Genomic DNA, 23651 nt, shown 5'->3' on the forward strand with positions numbered 1-23651 from the left:
TGCCCAATGAATGACCATATTAGAGACACATATTTCTCTCAGATTACACAGATCCATAAAGAATTCAAAAACAAACCCGATTTTGATAAACTCCCGCAGTGAAATACCACAGTGTGCCATCACAGCAGCAAGATTTGTGACCTGTTGCTTCAAGAAAAGGTCAACCAGTGAAGAACAAACACCATTGTAAATACAACCCATATTTATGCTTATTTATTTTCCCTTTTGTACTTTAACCATTTGTACATCGTTACAACACTGTGTGTGTGTATATATATATATATATATATATATATATATATATATATATATATATATATATATATATATATATATATATAATATGACATTTGTAATGTCTTTATTCTTTTGTAACTTCTGAGTGTAATGTTTACTGTTAATTTTTATTGTTTATTTCACTTGTGTATATTATCTACTTCACTTGCTTTGGCAATGTTAACATATGTTTCCCATGCCAATAAAGCCCCTTGAATTGAATTGAGAGATAGAGGACTCATCTTTGTATCTGTGCCATTATAGCGTCTGTGAAAGAATGGGCTGTCTTGATTTTATAGTACTCAGGTTTCTTCTTCTTCATTTGCTGATTGCGCCCAACTCATAGGAATCCCCACCCATTTGACTAATTCAAAATGTTCGAAGCCCTAAATGGTAATGGCCATGTTAAAACAAGTTATATCAATGATGAATCCTCTATCTATCTCTATGACAACAGGCACAATTTTGATATAGTTGTTTTTTTTAAAGTTGCCGAAATGCCACGTGCGTCAACTTATATCAGTGCTTTCCTCGTAACAACCTAACCATAACAAAACGTATATTTGATCAAATAAGCCATACATAGCTAAATATTATATTTTCTTTTAACCAAATTCGTCACTCTCTCATTGACCCCACATACAAAAATTTCTCATTTTGTGGGTTTATTTTTCGTGGACAGATTTTGGGAAGAGTAAAACCTCTCATGTCTCCTCTTCCTCTCTGGCATAATCCTGGACCAACCCTGGAAGTGTTGTTTAGTCCATAAACTAGGTGTAAACTATGACTGTGAAAACAGCTCCAAATATTTACGCAACATGCAACAATTTCCACAATTTTACAGAGTAATCGTTCATAAATCAATTCATTAGGCCCTAATCTATGAATTACACATGACTGGGTAGGGGCCCAGCCAGTCAGAATGAGTTCTTCCCCACAAAAGGGCTTTATTACAGACAGAAATACTCCTCAGATTCATCAGCTGTCTCAGACGATCATGCTGTTTAATCATCTTCTTGATACGCCACACCTGTCATGTGGATGGATTATCTTGGTGAAGGAGAAATGCTCACTAACAGGGATGTAAACAAATTTGTGCACAAAAATATAGAGAAATAATATTTTTGTGCGTATGGAACATTTCTGGAGTCTTTTATTTCAGCTCATGAAACATGGGACCAACACTTTACATGTTGCGTTTATATTTTTCTTCAGTATAATTATCACATTAAGCCTCACACATGTACGGTGTATCACGTTCAATATTTTTTTTCATGGTTTATACTTGATGATTTAATCAAATAATTAGTTCCATGTTGTGTATGGTACATATATGAAGACTTAAATTAGTAAAGTATTTTGGGAAGGCTCTTGGTAGGCTATAAACTGGTTAAGGTTATCATACTGGAAAGTGGAAATAATAAAAGATAAAAATAAAGAAAATAACTTCAAAGGTGTTTTAATCAGTTTGGGTTGAAAATGATTTTCCTCAAAATACGTGTTAACATTTGGATCAGGTGTTGTTACATAATAATACATAGAATTATAGGACCTCTATAGTGACAGTCTGATAAGGGTTGTCATTATAAAAAATAATAGAACATTATGTCATTTGGTGATTATCATTGTAAAGCCATTTTCACAAAGAAGACAGTATTTTACCTTAAAAAAAAGGTTATTACTATATGACCTCTATTCAAACAGATCGTTATTTGTTTTGTTTTTCACAGCTATACCCCCTTTTATACATATTAGTGCATAACTGGCAAACTGGGAAGGGTGGGAAGTGGGGTTGCTTTTCATCCACGATTTGCAATTCAAACTAGGTTGGTGCTAAACCTTATGGAGTTGTTAAAGGTATCAAATCATTTCTGGGTAACAATTAAGTACCTTACTGTGATTGTCTTCAATTAAAATTATTTCAAAAATAAACAAAAATAGCTTCTTAGGAAAGAGCCATTTCTCAAGCAAGAATTTAGCTAGGACTGTCTGGGAGTGGTCTGAGTGGGGAGGGGAAAACTGAAAACCAGCTGTTATTGGCAGAGATGTTTGGAACTGTCTTCATTGCTGGTCTATTAACTAATTTACCACCTGGTGATGTCACCAGGCAGGTCAAAACACCATCCCACCAAAACATGCTGACATTTCATTTCTTACACAACCAGGGAATTTTCATAATTTTCAAAATTTCACAGTATTATTCCAATCTCATAGTGTGGAAATATCTCAAACTGTGTTTTTAGTGGTCAAAATGTGCCATGTTTTTTACCCCCTACCCCTTTCAAATATACTAAAAAGGTTACATTCATTTTTTTAAATATTTTTTTTGGCATTACATGTTTTTATTTGCTACATACAATATTGGCCTACTTACTCCTAATACACAAGTTTTAGAATCCCTTATCTAAAAACACTATCAATGTCTGACATTGAATTGTTGTCTTTTTACTCTCACTGTTCTGCTGTAGGCCTTGAATAGAGGACAGAGAATATGGTGCTATCCCTGAGACAGAGTGGGTGATGTAAGTTGTCCAGCACTCCAAAATGTTCCTTCTTCCTGTCTCCCCACGCCTCCCCAGACTAGAGTATTAGTCGGAACAAAAGTCATCTGCTGTCCATCTGGCTGCAGTGCCGGGGCGGTAATACCCCTCATATTCAACAGCTTCCCAAGCCCCTGTGGACAATCAATTTTACCCTCTGCCTTACCCTCCTCCTTTCTCCCCCTCTCCCTGCCTTCCTCCCACTCTCCCTTCCCTCCTCCACCTCCCGTCTCCCCTTCTCCCTGCACTCCTCCATAGCCCAAGACTGTGAGGTGGGATCTAATGTCAGTGCCCCCAGAAAATCCCCCCCCCCCCTCTCTGGAACATGTGAGGCTCAAAAGCAGCAGCAGTGCTCATGAGGGTCTGTTGTTACAGTGGTTGGACTCATAGTGGTGTAGTAGGCTATAGAGCTGAAGAGAGAAGGGAGAAGAATAGAATCTAATCACAGGAGGCTGCTGAACGGCTCGTAATACTGTCCGGAACATAGAAACCACGTGATGTATTTGATACCTTTCCACTTATTCCACTCCAGCCATTACCACGAGCCTGTCCTCCCCAATTAAGATGCCACCAACCTCCTATGAATCTAATGTAGAAAAAAATATGTTGATTTGGTAAACAACAGTTATCTGTAGTTGTCAGTCATGCATACTATTAACCTTTTTTCTTCTAATAAATCATTATTTGGGAACATACTTCTCTTTGTGGATATGGTTTCTGCTGCAGTTGTTCCTAAACTTATTTTGTGCCATGATTCATCACCTGAAGCTGATGCACAATTTTCATTCCAACCTCAAGATAAACAGAACAATGTTTCTAGCTATACCGCCTAACCTTCGCTTGCGACTCAGTAGGAATTGGCTGCGATCCACCAGTGGGTTACATCCCACCAGTTGGGAACACAGGATACCAGAAACAAAGATTCCTCCTCAGGCTATGTAGCCAACAAATATTACTCCATCACCACTTAACAAGTTGGATACAAATGTTTAAATTCTGCTGTGAACAGTGTGTGGAGTGAAATGAACAAGTGATCCACCTCCTACAAGGTTTTCTATGGTTAGTGTCGCCTACATACAGTGCACTGAGGGGACAGAAATAACCGTCGCACCCCCTTTGAGTGGTACTACATTCCCACACCAGCAATAAAGGATCGAGGCACTTGTCGGAACTGGGCTTTTCAGCAGCAGCCAAGTGGTAATGGCCAGCTCTGTGTAAAACATGTAAATGGAAGCTGTGGGTTGACTGAAAATGAAAAGTTACGCAATCAGCGCTTTCATCCTCTGTTTTGCAGCATTAGTTTTAACGTACACTTTGTTTCGTTACGCAACAGATTCATCCTCCTCACCTGGGGGTGTGGACGTACCGGAACTACTCCTACCACCATAACTACTCCTACCACCAGAACTACTCCTACAATCAGAACTACTCCTACCACCAGAACTACTCCTACAATCAGAACTACTCAACAGAACTACTCCTACCACCTAAACTTCGCCTACCACCAGAACTACTCACCAGAACTAACTACTCCTACCACCAGAACTACTCCTACCACCAGAACTACTCCTACAATCAGAACTACTCACCAGAACTACTCCTACCACCTAAACTACGCTTACCACCAGAACTACTCACCAGAACTAACTACTCCTACCACCTAAACTACACTTACCACCAGAACTACTCACCAGAACTAACTACTCCTACCACCAGAACTACTCCTACCACCGGAACTACTCCTACCACCTAAACTACGCCTACCACCAGAACTACTCACCAGAACTAACTACTCCTACCACCACAACTACTCTTACCACCGGAACTACTCCTACAATCAGCACTATTCCTACCATCAGAACTACTCCTACCATCAGAAATACTCCTACCGCCAGAACTACTCCTACCATCAGAACAACTCCTACCATCAGAACCATTCCTACCACCAGGACTATTCTTTTTTATTTTATTTTTATTTCACCTTTATTTAACCAGGTAGGCTAGTTGAGAACAAGTTCTCATTTGCAACTGCGACCTGGCCAAGATTAAGCAAAGCAGTGTGACACAGACAACAACACAGAGTTACACATGGAGTAAACAATTAACAAGTCAATAACACAGTAGAAAAAAAAGAGTAGAAAAAAAAGAGAGTCTATATACATTGTGTGCAAAAGGCATGAGGAGGTAGGCAAATAATTACAATTTTGCAGATTAACACTGGAGTGATAAATGATCAAATGGTCATGTACAGGTAGAGATATTGGTGTGCAAAAGAGCAGAAAAGTAAATAAATAAAAACAGTATGGGGATGAGGTAGGTAAAATTGGGTGTGCTATTTTCCGATAGACTATGTACAGCTGCAGCGATCGGTTAGCTGCTCAGATAGCAGATGTTTGAAATTGGTGAGGGAGATAAAAGTCTCCAACTTCAGCGATTTTTGCAATTCGTTCCAGTCACAGGCAGCAGAGAACTGGAACGAAATGCGGCCAAATTAGGTGTTGGCTTTAGGGATGATCAGTAAGATACACCTGCTGGAGCGCGTGCTACGGGTGGGTGTTGCCATCGTGACCAGTGAACTGAGATAAGGCGGAGCTTTACCTAGCATGGACTTGTAGATGACCTGGAGCCAGTGGTTCTGGCGATGAATATGTAGCGAGGGCCTACAGGTCGCAGTGGTGGGTGGTATAGGATCGGTAGGATAGTCAGTTTTACTAGGGTAAGTTTGGCGGCGTGAGTGAAGGAGGCTTTGTTGCGGAATAGAAAGCCGACTCTAGATTTGATTTTAGATTGGAGATGTTTGATATGAGTCTGGAATGAGAGTTTACAGTCTAGCCAGACACCTAGGTACTTATAGATGTCCACATATTCTAGGTCAGAACCATCCAGGGTGGTGATGCTAGTCGAGCGTGCGGGTGCAGGCAGTGAACGGTTGAAAAGCATGCATTTGGTTTTACTAGCGTTTAAGAGCAGTTGGAGGCCACGGAAGGAGTGTTGTATGGCATTGAAGCTCGTTTGGAGGTTAGATAGCACAGTGTCCAAGGACGGGCCGGAAGTATACAGAATGGTGTCGTCTGCGTAGAGGTGGATCAGGGAATCGCCCGCAGCAAGAGCAACATCATTGATATATACAGAGAAAAGAGTCGGCCCGAGAATTGAACCCTGTGGCACCCCCATAGAGACTGCCAGAGGACCGGACAGCATGCCCTCCGATTTGACACACTGAACTCTGTCTGCAAAGTAGTTGGTGAACCAGGCAAGGCAGTCATCAGAAAAACCGAGGCTACTGAGTCTGCCGATAAGAATATGGTGATTGACAGAGTCGAAAACCTTGGCAAGGTCGATGAAGACGGCTGCACAGTACTGGTTTGGCCGAGGTTGGAGTAGCCAGGAGGAAGGCATGGCCAGCCGTTGAGAAATGCTTGTTGAAGTTTTCGATAATCATGGATTTATCGGTGGTGACCGTGTTACCTAGCCTCAGTGCAGTGGGCAGCTGGGAGGAGGTGCTCTTGTTCTCCATGGACTTCACAGTGTCCCAGAACTTTTTGGAGTTAGAGCTACAGGATGCAAATTTCTGCCTGAAGAAGCTGGCCTTTGCTTTCCTGACTGACTGCGTGTATTGGTTCCTGACTTCCCTGAACAGTTGCATATCGCGGGGACTATTCGATGCTATTGCAGTCCGCCACAGGATGTTTTTGTGCTGGTCGAGGGCAGTCAGGTCTGGAGTGAACCAAGGGCTATATCTGTTCTTAGTTCTGCATTTTTTGAACGGAGCATGCTTATCTAAAATGGTGAGGAAGTTACATTTAAAGAATGACCAGGCATCCTCAACTGATGGGATGAGGTCAATATCCTTCCAGGATACCCGGGCCATGTCCATTAGAAAGGCGTGCTCACAGAAGTGTTTTAGGGAGCGTTTGACAGTGATGAGGGGTGGTCGTTTGACTGCGGATCCGTAGCGGATACAGGCAATAAGGCAGTGATCGCTGAGATCCTGGTTGAAGACAGCGGAGGTGTATTTGGAGGGCCAGTTGGTCAGGATGACGTCTATGAGGGTGCCCTTGTTTACAGAATAAGGGTTGTACCTGGTGGGTTCCTTGATGATTTGTGTGAGATTGAGGGCATCTAGCTTAGATTGTAGGACTGCCGGGGGGTGTTAAGCATATCCCAGTTTAGGTCACCTAACAGAGCAAACTCTGAAGCTAGATGGGGGGCGATCAATTCACAAATGATGTCCAGAGCACAGCTGGGAGCTGAGTGGGGTCGGTAGCAGGCGGCAACAGTGAGAGACTTATTTCTGGAGAGAGTAATTTTTAAAATTAGTAGTTCGAACGGTTTGGGTATGGACTTGGAAAGTATGACATTACTTTGCAGGCTATCTCTGTAGTAGACTGCAACTCCTCCCCCTTTGGCAGTTCTATTACTCCTACCACCAGAACTACTCCTACCATCGCTGGTCCATTTCTGTCTACAGCCTCTGACAATGGCTACCTGCCACCCCGAGTTAAGGTTAGGTTAAAAATCCCATTTTAAGAAGATCAATTGTAGAAATGGGCGTGGTTTATGACTTTGTGGCTGTTGTAACTAGTGAAGACCCCTCAATCAATAACAACACACTGCACGGTGACCTCACAACAGTGATTATTTTTTTATTTGACCTTTTATTTAACTAGGCAAGTCAGTTAAGAACAAATTAGTGCCATTATGTCCCAAATGTCACTCTATTCCCTATATAGTGCACTACTTTTGAGCAGGACACATAGGGCTCTGCTCAAAGTAGTGCACTATGTAGGGAAAAGAATGCTATTTGGGGCACATTCAGTGTTCTACCTGGTATGGAACACTAGTAGGCCTTAGGAGATAGACGGGGCACAAAACGGGAGAAAACGCTTTGAAACAGAAGAGGTCCAACAAGAACAGTAATTTCATTTGTACCTTTTCAAAGCGTTTTCTGTTTCTTGCCTACTGAACATGATTCTACTATGCAGTCATTTCTATTATGTAGTTATGTATAAAACAATTACTCCTGTAAATGTAGCTTTTATAAAATTGAGGATGAAGTAGTGTTTTTTAACCAGCACCACAAAGAGAAGACAATGTAATAACTGTGTGTTAATATTACTAGATATTGGCACTGAAAATATTGTGTATAAAGCAGATTCATATTTTGTTACAGGTGGCTAATCGTATGATATTATTTACTTTAAGAAAACGAAATAGATAAATATTATATATGAAATGAGACCAAAGCGTGCTAACAGATATGGCTTTTTATTGAGTAGGAACGAATATTGTAACATTAAATCAAAAAACACATGGTTTATTTTTACAAATCCATACAACTTCACAAAGAAATGTATATTTTATCTAGTTCAATGTAATTAAATACATAAGGTCAAATATACACTGAGTGTACAAAACATTATGACAGACTAACCAGGTGAATCGAGGTGAAAGCTATGATCCCTTATTGATGTCACTTGTTAAATCCATTTTAAATCAGTGTAGATGAAGGGGAGGAGACAGGATAAAGAAGGATTTTTAAGCCTTGAGACAATCGATTGTCTCGAGACATAGGTTGTCTATATGTGCCATTCAGAGGGTGAATAGGCGAGACAAAACATTTAAGTGCCTTTGAGCAGTGTATGGTGGTATGTGCCAAGCGCACCGGTTTGAGTGTCAAGAACTCCATGCTGATGGGTTTTTCACGCTCAACAGTTTCCCGTGTGTATCAAGAAGGGTCAACACCCCGAAGGACATCCAGCCAACTTGACACAACTGTGGTAAGTATTGGAGCCAACATGGGCCAGCATCCATGTGGAATGCTTGACACCTTGTAGAGTCCATGCCCGACAGATTGAGGCTGTTCTGAGGGCAAATGAGGGGGGTGAAACTCAATATTAGGAAGGTTTTTTAATGTTTGTACACTTGGTGTATATGCAGAATACCTAAACCAAAAATCTATTGTGAAATAATACAAGAACGTAACTTTGGACATCTTTTTCCTCCCAATAAACATCTCTTAGGATGCAGAATGAGTCTAGTAGAATTAGCATATTTGATACATTATGTGTTTTTTTTATTTTTAGATTACAAATGACTCTATTCACAAAATATACAATTCAATAATTATTTAGGTACCATATGTTTTGAAGGGTGTGTGGACATTGGGCCCTGGCTACTTATCTTTCAGTTAGGTTTTGTTTTTCTCAGTGTTTGACTTGTTCACAGTACAATATCATATGATCCAACTCTTGGAGACAATGACCGTCTGTCTGTCTGTATGTCTAGAATGATGCCCTCACCCACTCTAGTGCACAAGATGTGAGCAGATTTTAGTACAAAAGACCATGAAAATATATAAAAGTTCTTCCAATAAATGTTTTCTTCCAAGAGTTGTAATAGCTTTTTAAGAGCCCAAGTCTGAATACTGACTTTTCTGTGATGCATTTTCAGATAAGAGCGTCAAGAGAAGGCTGTTTTAATACTGCAAGCCTCAAATATACGGTGTCCATATTAGGACAGCCTCAATCTCGGCCCAACACTGAGGCTATCCTAATAGGGACACTGTACTGCATGAGGCGGTTGGATTCGTTTGCACCTCGGGACTGAGAAATCTTTGGTCAACGTTATCACGCTAGCATAATGCAACATCCAGAAACAGCAACGATAGGAGAGGAACAGAACCACACATACAACATCAAACAATAACTTATATCCATCAAGTTCACAATACTTAGAAAACTTTTTTTTTAAACAAAGATCTTTACAGACCACAGTCCAAAGAAACGAACGTACGCCACACCTCTAGAATGTTACAGACGCTTTTGATTGGAACGATACGTGTAAACTCACAGGGAAAGTCGACGATAACTACCAAGAAGAACACCGAAAATATTTAACTTGTTATAGTTGATAACCAGTGGTGTAAAGTACTTACGTAAAAATACTTTAAAGTACTACTTAAGTAGTTTTCTTTTGGGGGGGGGGGGGGGGGGGATCTGTACCTTACTATTTATATTTTTGACAACTTTTACTTTTAATTCACTACATTCCTAAAGAAAAAAAAATGTACTTTTTACTCCATACATTTTCCCTGACACCCAAAAGTACTTGTTCAATTTTGAATGCTTAGCAGGACAGGAAAATGGTCCAATTCACGCACTTATCAAGAGAACATCCCTGGTCATCCCTACTGCCTCTGATCTGGCGGACTCTCTAAACACAAATGCTTAGTTTGCAAGTTATGTCTGAGCTTTGGAGTGTGCCCCTGGCTATCCGTACATTTTAAAAACAAATGGTGACCCCTGGTTTGCTTAATATAAAGAATTTGAAATTATTTATACTTTTACATTTACTTTTGATATTTAAGTATATTTAAAACCAAATACTTTTACTCAAGTAGTATTTGGGTGACTCACTCGAGTCATTTTCTATGAAGGTATCTTTACTTTTTCCACCACTGTTGATGACTGGAGATAAGTGTCACTTGAACAGTATGTGATTTAGAAACTGGCAGGTGATCCTAAACTGGATGCGAGTAAATTATACTAGACTGTAAGGCAAACTATTTAGAATTAGTGCATAGAAATAAAAGAGCTAGAGAGAGGGGTTGAGATGCACAACGTTTTAAAAGATGATGCATGATTTTTAAGTGTTTTAAATCAAGACAAAAATGAATGATGGGAAAATGACTTGTCAATTTCGTGTCCAAAATAAATTGTTGTTTTTCTACATGTACCATCAATAAATATCAATTTAAAATAACATATTTAAAAAATGTTGGCAGGGGAAAGGAAACATAATTAGTTGAAAATGAGTGTCCAAGGAATGGAATGCAGAAGGTCTTCATGTGTACCTCAGAACAATTTCAGGTTGCTGAACTTGATATACCTGGAGAAATCCACTCAACATTCAGGGAGATATACTGTCCTGTAACATTTGCACAAAAAAAGCAGATACAATCTGCCATAACAAAGAAAAATACAGCTGGATTCTACAATCCCAAGCTCACTACAGACATTGCCCCCTAAAAAACAATGGATTTTTTTTCAAAAAGTGCTAACCTGTTAGCCTGCTAGCCTGTGCTGGTGTCAAATAAACAAAGACTAAAGATTACAGTGAGAGTGAATCAGGGTCTGTGTGAGCTGAAGCTCGGGCAAGGCCCTACTCCTGGTCTAGAGTGGTGCCGCCGCCACTGCCAGTCAGGTTGCGGTGCAGGTTGGGGTTCTGGCTGTGTCTATTGCGGCTCCGTACTGACGAGAACGTGGTGTCGCAGCCTGGGACTTTACACTTGTGCAGCAGGCGCAGGTGGACAGTCTTGTAGTGGGCTCTGAAAGTCCCCTTGTTGCTGTATACCTTCTGGCACACGTGGCAGGTAATGGGTGAGCCACCTCCGCCCCCCTGCGGCCCCATCTGTCCTCCCCCCCCACAGCCCAGGGTCCTGTCCCCGCCCAAACTTAATCCTTCCCCAACGGGGACTCCTAGACCAATCCCGTCGCAGCTTTCCCCATCGCTGTCTTCCTCCATCGGCAGAGGCTCCTCCTCTAGCCCCTCCCCTTCCTCGCTGCCTGCCCCATCCGAGTCCCAGGAGGAAGGGGCGCTGCCGCCCCCACGAGGAGGTACAGACGATGACGTACTTAGGTCCAGTACCGCCCCCTCCTCCACCCCTCCTCCTCCTTCCAGTTCCTCTCCTGCATTCTCCCCTGTCCTTTCGTCGGCCATCTTGCTCATGGGGAAGACCAGGCCCATGCGGTTGTGTCCTCTGAAGATGACGGACGTCTGGCTGCCTGTGTCTCTCTGGAGCTCTCTATCCCTCTGGAGGTCTCTCAGGTCCTGGCGGTAGTCCAGGCTGACAGGGTCTTTGTCCCTGCAGAGGGAGGCTGGGGAGTAGAGGGAGCGGGGTGATGGGCTATACAGGTCTTTGGTCAACAGCTTGTGGTGGAGGTTGAGGTTGGAGCTGTGCCTGAAAGACACAAAATGTAGGAAAGGTTGTTCCTTGGTTGGCGTTTTTTCAAAGGTACCTTTAGCAATTGTTCTATCTTTAATTGACTATTCATCTCTGTTAAATAAGTCTGTAACTGACGTATATGTGGTTGCTGCCAGTTTGGTGTGGTTTTATTAGATCATCTGAAAAGACATACTAACCATAACACTTCAACAGAACCTCTGACATCGTATGCTTAAATATCCTATATTATGCTAGAGAATGACAAATCCCTTTCATAAATCGCTGACAGACTATACAACTAAATGACAGACTATTAACTGACTGATGTGTGTTTGTTCTCTCTCACCTGTCTCTGCTCCTGCGGGAGGGGAAGGCAGCGTTGCAGCCAGCCACCGTGCACATGTGCATCTCCTTCAGGTGCACGTTGCGGTAGTGCATCTTCACACTGTACTGGTTGTTGAACGTCTTGCTGCAGATCTCACAGTGGTGTGGAAGGTCATCCCTGTCCAGTGGCCCCTCATGAGAGTCCATACGAGACTGCAGGAGGCTAGAGTTGGTGTAGTCTTCCATACAGCCCTCTGGTTCATCCTTCCCTCTGTCGCCTAGTCTGAACACACCGCCGTTGGTCAGTCGGTGGTCCATGTCGTCGCACGGCTTGTCTTGATGCCGGGAGGTTGGTTGGTCGCCCTCCTCTCCCTCTGTCTCTGTGTGGTCTCTGCTCAGAGAGAGGCTGTGGTTCTCTCTGTGGTTGAGTTTTCCATCATAGGGGGATGAGGCGCAGGTGATCATACCTGTCTCTGCCTGCCGGGATCCCTCTTCTTTTTCTTCTTCATCCTCCTCTTGTTCCCTGCCTCCACACACATCTCTCTCCGGGCTGTGGGACCTTGGCCGCTTCACCTCCTCCCTCTCCCCTCTCTCTCCAGCTAGAATGACTCCTCTCTCCTCTCTTTCCCTCTCCCTCTCTACACCCATCTGTCTCGTACACAAATCCCCTCCTCCTCCTACCCCTCTCTCACACTCCTCCTTGTCCCTGCCCTGTATAGGGCTCATGTCCTCTGAACCGCTGTCCTCCCCCATCCTTCCCTCCCTCTCTACCGCTTCCTTCTCGATCTTGATGGGCATGCTCGACTTCCGCGACTTCTTCTTGGGCACAGGGTCAATGATGGCACCGCAGGCGTCTGGGGCGGTGATGGAGGTAGATTTGAGGGGAAGCGAGGAGGAGAGGACAGTGAGGGAGGGGAGGTGTTGGCCGGGGCTGTTGGCCAGCTCGGCAGGGGTCACCAGGCTCCGGTAGAAAGGCAGCACAGGCTGCACTGTCTTCAGGTTGGGGAAGAGGATGCCGTGGCCCAGGTGCCCCATGCTGGGGAAGGAGCTGCTGTGGTGCAGCTTGGTGCTGCTGGTGGTGGAGTCCACATGACTCACCATGTAGCTGGCAACTGACTTCTGGCTGTCGGGGGACGAGGTCAGGGACACCGGGATGGATGAGTGGGGGTATTCAGACCGCGGTTTGTCGCTTGCCTCGGAGTCTTCGTCGGCCGAAAGGCTCCCGCCGCCTCGCAGGTCCTTGTCGCGGTTGTTGCGGTTCATGGGCATGTGCAGGCGCGGGTTGGGGTTGGCACTGTGGCGGTTGCGGCTGCGCAGCGAGCTGAACACCATGTTGCAGCCGTCGATGGTGCACTTGTGCTTGATCTTCAGGTGCACAGCGTTGTAGTGGATTTTCAGTGTGCCCTTGTCGTAGAAAGTCTTGTCGCACGCACTGCAGTACACACGGCCCTTCTTGAGGCTTCCTCCCCCGCCTCCCCCGTTCCGGTCCATGGATTGTTGGAGCTTGCTATCCGGGGACATCTGGGTAAAGTCAGAGTTCATCATGGAGGGTGTGCAGGGTGTGGAGCGGCCGTCCGAGTAGTTGTCACTGGTGGGGAAGTCCTCAGCCTCCATCTTGGGTGTGGCCGAGAGGCCGTCCATAGGGTTGTCTCCACCCCTGTCCAGGTCAGAGGTGAATGAGGCGGAGCTAGAGCCCACCAGGCTGTTCTCGGTGGGAGGCGGCCCGGGGAGGGGGAGGGCGTTGGGGTTCTCGTCCCCCCGTCTCTGCCCCTGCTCCATCTGCCCCCCTTGCTGCTGCAGCGCCCCCAGTGGCGACCCCAGGAGAGGCGCTGGCACGGAGCCCAACAATTGAAATGGTAGCATAAACGCCATACTATTAATAAAGTTCTCAAAGTGGTGCGCTTTGGACGAGCTCAGTTTCTCCACCTTGGGGGTCAGGATGTTGTTGGTGGTGGCAGTGCGCGGGGTGCTGCGCTCGATGAAGGTGCGGATGTCTGAGTTGGTGCGGGTGCTGGGGACCAGCACGGCCTGGCCCTCCTTGTCCTGCAGGGCCATCAGCTCCACAATGGACTTGGTCTCACCGAAGCGGAGGAACTGCTGCAGCGTAGCAATCTCCTCCTCGAACGTCATGATGGCCCAGCGGTCCAACACCTTCCCTGCTATGTCCTGGAGAGGGTGTGAGGGAGGGAGGGGGGAGAGGGGAGGGGGAGGAAAGGAGGGTGTGAGGGAGGGAGGGGGGGAGCGGGGAGGAAAGGAGGGTGTGGGGGAGGGAGATGGGGGAGAGGGAGAAAAGGAGAGGGGGTGGGTGGAGAGCGGGGAGGGGGAGGAAAGGAGGGTGTGGGGGAGGGAGATGGGGGAGAGGGAGGAAAGGAGAGGGGGTGGGTGGTGAGCGGGGAGGGGGAGGAAAGGAGGGTGTGGGGGAGGGAGATGGGGGAGAGGGAGGAAAGGAGAGGGGGTGGGTGGTGAGCGGGGGAGGGGGGAAAGGAGAGTGAGAGAGCGAGAAAGCGATTGATATGCAGAGAAAGAGAGAGAGCATTTCATCATTAGCATTATACATCTGTATTAAGCTCTATTCCTGTATATTCACACACCAAGGACGCTATGAAGTCATCTAAAACACAGACTGACTGTGTCTAAATAGGTGTAGGGTGAACTTGCCCTTAGACACAGATCTTGGGTCAAATGAGCATTTTCCCCACTAATGGCTAAGGTGAGGATTGGGGGAGGGGAAGTTGATCCTAGATCTGTAGTTAGGGGAACTTCACCCCAGAGCGTCTTAATAAAGGGTTCAGTTGTAAAGTTAATGCAGAGAGGAGGGAGCCCTCATTACAGCGCTGCCTTTCATCTTGCCTGTCATTTCTCTTCATTTAAGTCACGTGGATTTTCCCTCTATCCATCAGCATCAGAGAGGACATGTGCACACACATACATACAAATTAATGAATACACACACACACACACACACACACACACAAATGCACACGCACGCACACACACACGCACGTCAGGGTGGAGTGAGATCAGAGAGGAAGGAGAGAGGAGAATGAGGTTCCTCCACCCGGCCCAGTAGTAATTACATAGGAGTTGTGGTGTCTGTGAAAGTCAGACCGCGGCCTCTTCATACAGTAACCATGATCAATATTTCATCACACAGCATTCGCTTGGCTCTGCCTGTCGAGGATTCTGACTCTGTGTTCACCATTAGAGGAGCTAACATTAAATGCAGAGAGAAAGCTGAATAGTTGATGACGGACTAATCGAAGTGAGCAGCGGTTGGCTGACACTGACTGTGTGCCGGGTGGTTCAGCCTAGCTCAAGTTTGAGAGGGAAATCGTGGAACTAAATAATATTTACAAATCTCACCTCCATCAGTCCGGAGACCTCCAGAGAGGAGGATGAGGAGAAGAGGAGCGTTCCTATAGAGAATCTTTGTTTCTCCCCCTCTCTCCTGTGTTCCTCTCTCTCCTCCTCTCTTCTGTCCTCCTTTCTCTCCCCTCTCCTTGTCCTAAAGTAAGAAGAAGAGCCCCCCCCCACCTGTAGGACGTATCCTCGGATGTAGTCCTGTAGGGTCCAGTCCAATGCGTTGAGGATCTGGATGACCTCCTCTTGTTTCAGGACACTGAACAGCCTGTCCAGCAGGATCTTTAGTCTGACTGGGATTGCCTGGGTCCCGTAGAGCATCAGGCTGCAGATGTCAAAGACCACGTTAGAGTGGACGATCTCCACCTGGCTGCCCTGGTACATGTGGTGCAGCTTCAGCTTGCTCAGAGCTGCAGGAAGACGGAGGGGTGGAGGACGCACAGGAGTGAGTCGAGAAAACACAGGCGAACCCACACACACACAGACATGAATATAGAAAACAGCCCCCCCACCCCCCCACACACACACACACACACAGACATGAATATAGAAAACATCCCCCCCCCCCACACACACTGACATTAATATAGAAAACAGCCCCCCCCCACACACAGACATGAATATAGAAAACAGCCCCCCCCCACACACACAGACATGAATATAGAAAACAGCCCCCCCCCCCACACACACAGACATTAATATAGAAAACAGCCCCCCCACACACACAAACATGAATATAGAAAACAGCCCCCCCACACACACACAGACATGAATATAGAAAACAGCCCCCACACACACACACAGACATTAATATAGAAAACAGCCCCCCCACACACACAGACATTAATATAGAAAACAGCCCCCCCACACACACAGACATGAATATAGAAAACAGCCCCCCCCACACACACAGACATGAATATAGAAAACAGCCCCCCCCACACACAGACATGAATATAGAAAACAGCCCCCCACACACACAGACATGAATATAGAAAACAGCCCCCCCCCCCACACACACACAGACATTAATATAGAAAACAGCCCCCCCCCCACACACAGACATGAATATAGAAAACAGCCCCCCCACCCCCCCACACACACACACACAGACATTAATATAGAAATCAGCCCCCCCACACACACACAGACATTAATATAGAAAACAGCCCCCCCCCCACACACACAGACATGAATATAGAAAACAGCCCCCCCCCCACACACAGACATTAATATAGAAAACAGCCCCCCCCCCACACACACACACAGACATGAATATAGAAAACAGCCCCCCCCCCACACACAGACATGAATATAGAAAACAGCCCCCCCCCACACACAGACATGAATATAGAAAACAGCCCCCCCCCCACACACAGACATGAATATAGAAAACAGCCCCCCCCCCCCCCACACACACACACACAGACATTAATATAGAAAACAGCCCCCCCCCACACACAGACATGAATATAGAAAACAGCCCCCCCACACACACAAACATGAATAATGACACACCTACCACCCACCCCCATTCCCACACCCTGATAGAAATGTACACTAAGTAAAGTAACAATTGAATCTGTGCTTACCGTGCGCTACCCATCCATGCTTGCAGTGCTCACACAGTCTTTTCTTCAGTTTCCCAGGTTTGAAACTATCACAGGTACAGTTCACCAAGGTGCAGCAGATCGCCTGGCAGAGAGACAGAAGTTCAGATGGTCCAGAAACATTTATAAGCCATATGAGGCAGGATTCGCAAATGGAATGATCGGAATGCCTGGTGTTGGTAAAGTAGGGGTATAGCTTTAAAACACTGAAGTGCATTGTGGGTAACGTAGTAAGTTAACTTTTGTTTTGACGCAATTGTTGTGTGGAGGAGATGTAGGGGAACTGTGAGCCACACTCTTTTTGCTCCATTAGCCTGCTATTTTATTTAGTCATTCAGACTACCTCACATAGTGTACAAGTTTAATAAATGTCAACTACTTCATCGGAATTCCAGACTAACTCGTCATTAGCAGCAGATAACGTCCCCAAATGTGGGAATTGCCCCAGAGCATCTGTACATTTCTCTGGCCTTGGAGCTAGCAAGTGAAGGCTCCCCTGAGCCGTCCCGACTAAGGTCTGGAGGGGAGGAAGTAAAGGTAACACTGGGTTCCATTAGAGAGCCACAAAGGACAAAATAAAACAGTGTTAACTCAACTTCGGTTTTCAAGTACCACTAACAACACACATTTCTGTTCAAGCCCCTCACTAGCACACCTGATTCAACAACTCAATTAATCATCAAGTCCTTTAGTTAGTTGAATCAACTGTGCTGGACTAGAACTGTTCGGGGTTCTTTCTCAACCAGAAGTTGATAGTTGAGAAACACTGACATAAAACACAGCTGAACTCAGGAGAAAGGGAAAGTATAACAATAGATTAACCAGGAGAAGAAACCAATATGCAGTTTGATCACATGGAGAACACTACCTATCACTCACTTCTACCGGGAAATACACATTCAGCCTCAACCAACGGAAACAGCTTCTCTTCCCACCTAGAGCTGAGGGAAACAGATCCACTATGTTTCACAGGGAGGGAGTTATCTTTTGTACATTAATAAATGCACAGCCTTACACCTCTCTCTCTTCTGGATGTATAGCGGCAGAAACAGAGATTGCCTGCAGTCATCTGTTCTCCCATTGTGAATAAATCATCCCTGCCCTGGGATGAGCAGTGCATGTGAGAGAGATCAGGCAAGCTTCTCACACTAACACACAGCAGTGCTGCGGGCCTGTTCTCCCCATGGTAGGATCATCTACATCAGGCCTGCACTGTTCTCCCCATGCTAGGATCATCTACATCAGGCCTGCCCTGTTCTCCCCATGCTAGGATCATTATAGATCCAAGATGGCGTAGAAGTCAGACATCTTTGTCCTGTCGTGTCCCATGTATATATCTTTTTATAGCTTTTTCTTCACATATCCTTTTTTATATTTTTCTAAGCCTCAATTTCAAAATACTCTTCAGCAACCCGCCTCACCCAATGTGGTGTGGATCTGCTTTTTCTAAAGTATGTTTCTTTACTTCGGAACCGGAATCCCCCAACAGAAGCTAGCCAGCTAACCTGCTACTAGCTAGTAGTCAGCTAACCACTGCTAGCGGTCATCAGCTAGCCAATTTGCACAACGTGATTCAAACCAGAGCATACCGGACCTATTTTCTCTCCATATCCCCGGATTTGTATCGCAAGCTCTGAACCTTTTCACCTGGATCATCGCAGCTAGCTAGCTGCAATTCAAGTAGCTACTCCTGGCTGTCCTGAAGCCTGGCTGTCCTGAAGCATCTCCTGACTAGCTGAAGAGGTCCATCAGCCACTCTACAATACTTATTTTGCCAATTGGCTCGGACCCCTTTTACTGCCGGTACGTACAGAGCTCCTTCACGACTGGACTACCGACGTAATCTGCCCGAGGGGGTTTTCAACTGGCTCCTATGTCGCGACGTCCCCTGAATGCCCATCTGCTAGCCACGGCCCGCTAGCAGTCTAGAGCATATCGGACTGTTACCTGAATATGTCCAGCGGCCAATTTTCTTGGGCCACTATACCCATTTTGCCAATTGGCTTGGACCCCTTTTACTACACGAAGCCCTGCTTATCCATCACGACTGGACTACCGACGTAATCTGCCTGAGGGTTGTCCCCCCCCTCCCCCTACCTCATTCGCAACGTCCCCTGAATGCCCATCTGCTAGCCTGCTATCCGTGGCCCGCTAGCTGTCTAGAGCATATTGGACTGTTAGCTAAAGAGATCTATCGGCCAATTTCTTGGGCCACTATACCTATTTTGCCAATTGGACTGAACCCCTTTGCTACACAGAACCCGAATACTCCATCACGACTGGTCTATTAGACGTAACTGCACGAGGAGGCTATAACAGACTACCTCCATCACAACGTCCATCTAAGGCCATTCTGCTAACTTGCTAGCCCCGGCCCGCTAGCTGTCTGAATCACCGTGTCTCCAACCAGCCTAACTACTCACTGGACTCCTATGATCACTCGGCTACACATGTCTCTCCCTAATGTCAATATGCCTTGTCTATTGCTGTTCTGGTTAGTGATCGTCTTATTTCACTGTAGAGCCTCTAGCCCTGCTCAATATGGCTTAACCAATCCTTTAGTTCCACCACCCACACATGCGGTGACATCAGCTGGTTTAAATGTTTCTAGAGACAATATCTCTCATCATCACACAATTCCTAGGTTTACCTCCAATGTATTCACATCCTACCATACCTTTGTCTGTACAGTTTGCCTTGAATCTATTCTATCGCGCCCAGAAAACTGCTCCTTTTACTCTCTGTTCCGAACATACTAGACGACCAGTTCTGATAGCCTTTAGCCGCACCTTTATCCCACTCCTCCTCTGTTCCTCCGGTGATGTAGAGGTTAATCCAGGCCCTGCAGTGCCTAGCTCCACTCCTATTCCCCAGGTGATCTCATTTGTTGACTTCTGTAACCGTAAAGCCTTGGTTTCATGCATGTTAACATTAGAAGCCTCCTCCCTAAATTTGTTTAATTCACTGCTTTAGCACACTCTGCCAACCCGGTTGTCCTAGCCGTGTCTGAATCCTGGCTTAGGAAGAACACCAAAACACCTGAAATTTACATTCCTAACTATAACATTTTCCGACAAGATAGAACTGCCAAAGGGGGTGGAGTTACAATCTACTGCAGAGAGAGCCTGCAGAGTTCTGTCTTACTATCCAGGTCTGTACCCAAACAATTCAAGCTTCTACTTTTAAAAAATCCACCTTTCTAGAAACAAGTCTATACCATTTTGCTATAGACCACCCTCTGCGCCCTGGACACCATATGTGAATTGATTGCCCCCCATCTATCTTCAGAGCTTGTGCTGCTAGGTGACCTAAACTGGGACATGCTTAAAACCCCAGCCATCCTACAATCTAAACTTGATGTCCTCAATCTCACACAAATTATCAATGAACCTACCAGGTACAACCCCAAATCCGTAAACATAGGCACCCTCATAAATAGCATCCTAACCAACTCTCCCTCCAAATACACCTCTGCTGTTTTCAACCAAGATCTTAGCGATCACTGCCTCATTCTCTGCATCCGTAATGGGTCTGTGGTCAAACGACCACCCCTCATCACACTCAAATGCTCCCTAAAACACTTCAGTGAGCAGGCCTTTCTAATCGACCTGGCCGGGTATCCTGGAAGGATATTGACCTCATCCCGTCAGTAGAGGATGCCTGGTTATTCTTTAAAAGTGCTTTCCTCACCATTTTAAATAAGCATGCCCCATTCAAAAAATTTAGAGCCAGGAATAGATATAGCCCTTGCTTCACTCCAGACCTGACTGCCCTTGACCAGCACAAAAACAAGCTGCGGCGTACTGCATTAGCATCGAATAGCCCCCATGATATCCAACTTTTCAGGGAAGTTAGGAACTAATATACACAGGCAGATAGGAAAGCAAAGGCTAGCTGTTGTCCAGACCTGCCACAGGGTTCATTTCTCAGGCCGACTCTCTTCTCCGTATACATCAATGTCGCTCTTGCTGCTGTTGATTCTCTGATCCACCTCTACTCTGACGACACCATTCTGTATATCTCTGGCCCTTCTTTGGACACTGTTAACAAACCTCCAGACGAGCTTCAATGCCATACAACTCTCCTTCTGTGGCCTCCAACTGCTCTTAAATGCAAGTAAACTAAATGCATGCTCTTCAACCGATCGCTGCCCGCACCTGCCCGCCCGTCCAGCATCACTACTCTGGATGGTTCTGACCTAGAATATGTGGACAACTACAAATACCTAGGTGTCTGGCTAGACTGTAAAATTTCCTTCCTGACTCATTTTAAGCATCTCCAATCCAAAGTTAAATCTAGAATTGGCTTCCTATTTCACAACAAAGCATCCTTCACTCATGCTGCCAAACATACCCTCGTAAAACTGACCATCCTACCGATCCTCGACTTCGGTGATGTCATCTACAAAATAGCCTCCAAAACTCTACTCAACAAATTGGATGCAGTCTATCACAGTGCCATCCGTTTTGTCAAAAAGCCCCATATACTACCCACCACTGCGACCTGTACGCTCTCGTTGGCTGGCCCTCGCTTCATACTCGTCGCCAAACTACCTCATCCCAATACTGTATTTATTTTGCTCCTTTGCACCCCAGTATCTCCACTTGCACATTCATCTTCCGCACATCTATTAATTCCAGTGTTTAATTGGTTTATTGTAATTACTTTGTCACCATGGACTATTTATTGCCTTACCTCCCTTATCTTACCTCAATTGCACACACTGTATATAAACTTTTTCTACTGTATTACTGACTGTATGTTTGTTTATTCCATGTGTAACTCTGTGTTGTTTTATGTGTTGAACTGCTTTGCTTTATCTTGGCCAGGTCGCAGTTGTAAATGAGAACTTGTTCTCAACTAGCCTACCTGGTTAAATAAAGGCTCCCCATGCTAGGATCATCTACAGCAGGCCTGCCCTGTTCTCCCCATGCTAGGATCATCTACAGCAGGCCTGACCTGTTCTCCCCATGCTAGGATAATCTACAGCAGGCCTGCCCTGTTCTCCCCATGCTAGGATCATCTACAGCAGGCCTGCCCTGTTCTCCCCATGCTAGGATCATCTACAGCAGGCCTGCCCTGTTCTCCCCATGCTAGGATCATCTACAGCAGGCCTGCCCTGTTCTCCCCATGCTAGGATCATCTACAGCAGGCCTGCCCTGTTCTCCCCATGCTATGATCATCTACAGCAGGCCTGCCCTGTTCTCCCCATGCTAGGATCATCTACAGCAGGCCCTGCCCTGTTCTCCCCATGCTAGGATCATCTACAACAGGCCTGCCCTGTTCTCCCCATGCTAGGGTCATCTACAGCAGGCCTGCCCTGTTCTCCCCATGCTATGATCATCTACAGCAGGCCTGCCCTGTTCTCCCCATGCTAGGATCATCTACAGCAGGCCTGCCCTGTTCTCCCCATGCTAGGATCATCTACAGCAGGCCTGCCCTGTTCTCCCCATGCTAGGATCATCTACAGCAGGCCTGCCCTGTTCTCCCCATGCTAGGATCATCTACAGCAGGCCTGCCCTGTTCTCCCCATGCTAGGATCATCTACAGCAGGCCTGCCCTGTTCTCCCCATGCTAGGATCATCTACAGCAGGCCTGCCCTGTTCTCCTCATGCTGGGATCATCTACAGCACCAAAGAGGTGTCCTCCACACCTGGCCCACCAACTCCATGTCAGCCAATCATATCCTGGCCATAAGACCCTTTACACAACACAAAGATGATGCCTCTGTCTCTGGTTGTTGCCCAAATGGCACCGTATTCCCTTTATAGTGCACTACTTTTGACCAGGGCGCATTGGAAATAAGGTGTAATTTGGGATGCAACCTCTGTTTCCCACTAATGGTCCTTATCTCTCAGGACAAGCACTCAGCAGCAAGTGTGTGTGTGAGAGATTCTAGTCACTGATGCTACTAGTGCTGTTGCCCTGTGTGTGTGTGTGTGTGTGTGTGTGTGTGTGTGTGTGTGTGTGTGTGTGTGTGTGTGCGTGTGTGTGTGTGTGTGTGTGTGTGTGTGTGATGCTATCTGATGTTTTGTGTTTCCTGCTTGCTGTACAGTGCTGTGTTAAGTGGTTGGGTTGAGAGAGAGCAGTAGAGTGACTGGGCTGAAACAGAGCTCTCCAGACCACCACTACACAACACTGAGTCAATCACAGTTCTCCAGACCACCACTACACAACAATGAGTCAATCACAGTTCTCCAGACCACCACTACACAACACTGAGTCAATCAGAGGCCCAAAACAATATTTCACACACTTTCATTCTCTGAACGAAGCATATTGTATTCCAGGGGTTCTAGGTTTTATATTCCAAAGTGTGTGTACATGCTTGTGTTGATGCTCATTAGATTGCGTTGAGAAGTTGGTGTGAAAGTGATTAATAAGATTCCGTTTCACCTGACGGTAAGAATCAACATTTTATGTGTCATAAAAATAAGTGTATAAATCACAGCAACAAACAGGGTTTCCGTAACATCAACAAGAACAGTATGCATGTCATTTACCGCTAGCCGATTATAACTAGCATCCCTTGAGAAGAGTCATCAGAATTGTGATCAAAGCGACCTGTGTTAGCACTACACGCCACCCCCCGTG

The 23651-nt window shown here is 45.7% G+C and overlaps 1 protein-coding gene across 3 annotated transcripts in view; it reads right to left on the reverse strand.

The window, feature by feature from the left end:
• Nucleotides 1-8068: 8068 nt before the first annotated feature.
• The window catches only part of bnc1 (basonuclin zinc finger protein 1), a 30702-nt gene continuing 15119 nt past the window's right edge, over nucleotides 8069-23651 (reverse strand). For 2 of the 3 annotated variants that reach the window (XM_090222832.1, XM_090222833.1), the window contains 4 exons: nucleotides 17040-17142; nucleotides 15622-15857; nucleotides 12110-14253; nucleotides 8069-11778 (listed from right to left, as the gene is read on the reverse strand). In XM_090222832.1, coding sequence (XP_090078958.1) covers nucleotides 10980-11778; nucleotides 12110-14253; nucleotides 15622-15857; nucleotides 17040-17142 — 3282 coding nt within the window. In that variant the 3' untranslated portion in view covers nucleotides 8069-10979. Of the gene's footprint in view, nucleotides 11779-12109; nucleotides 14254-15450; nucleotides 15858-17039; nucleotides 17143-23651 lie in introns of all 3 variants that reach the window. The other variant, XM_090222831.1, reaches the window with a different exon arrangement.

Source organism: Oncorhynchus mykiss, chromosome 26 (assembly GCF_057628025.1).
Source record: "Oncorhynchus mykiss isolate SJ-2025 chromosome 26, ASM5762802v1, whole genome shotgun sequence".
Taxonomy (NCBI): Eukaryota; Metazoa; Chordata; class Actinopteri; order Salmoniformes; family Salmonidae; genus Oncorhynchus; species Oncorhynchus mykiss.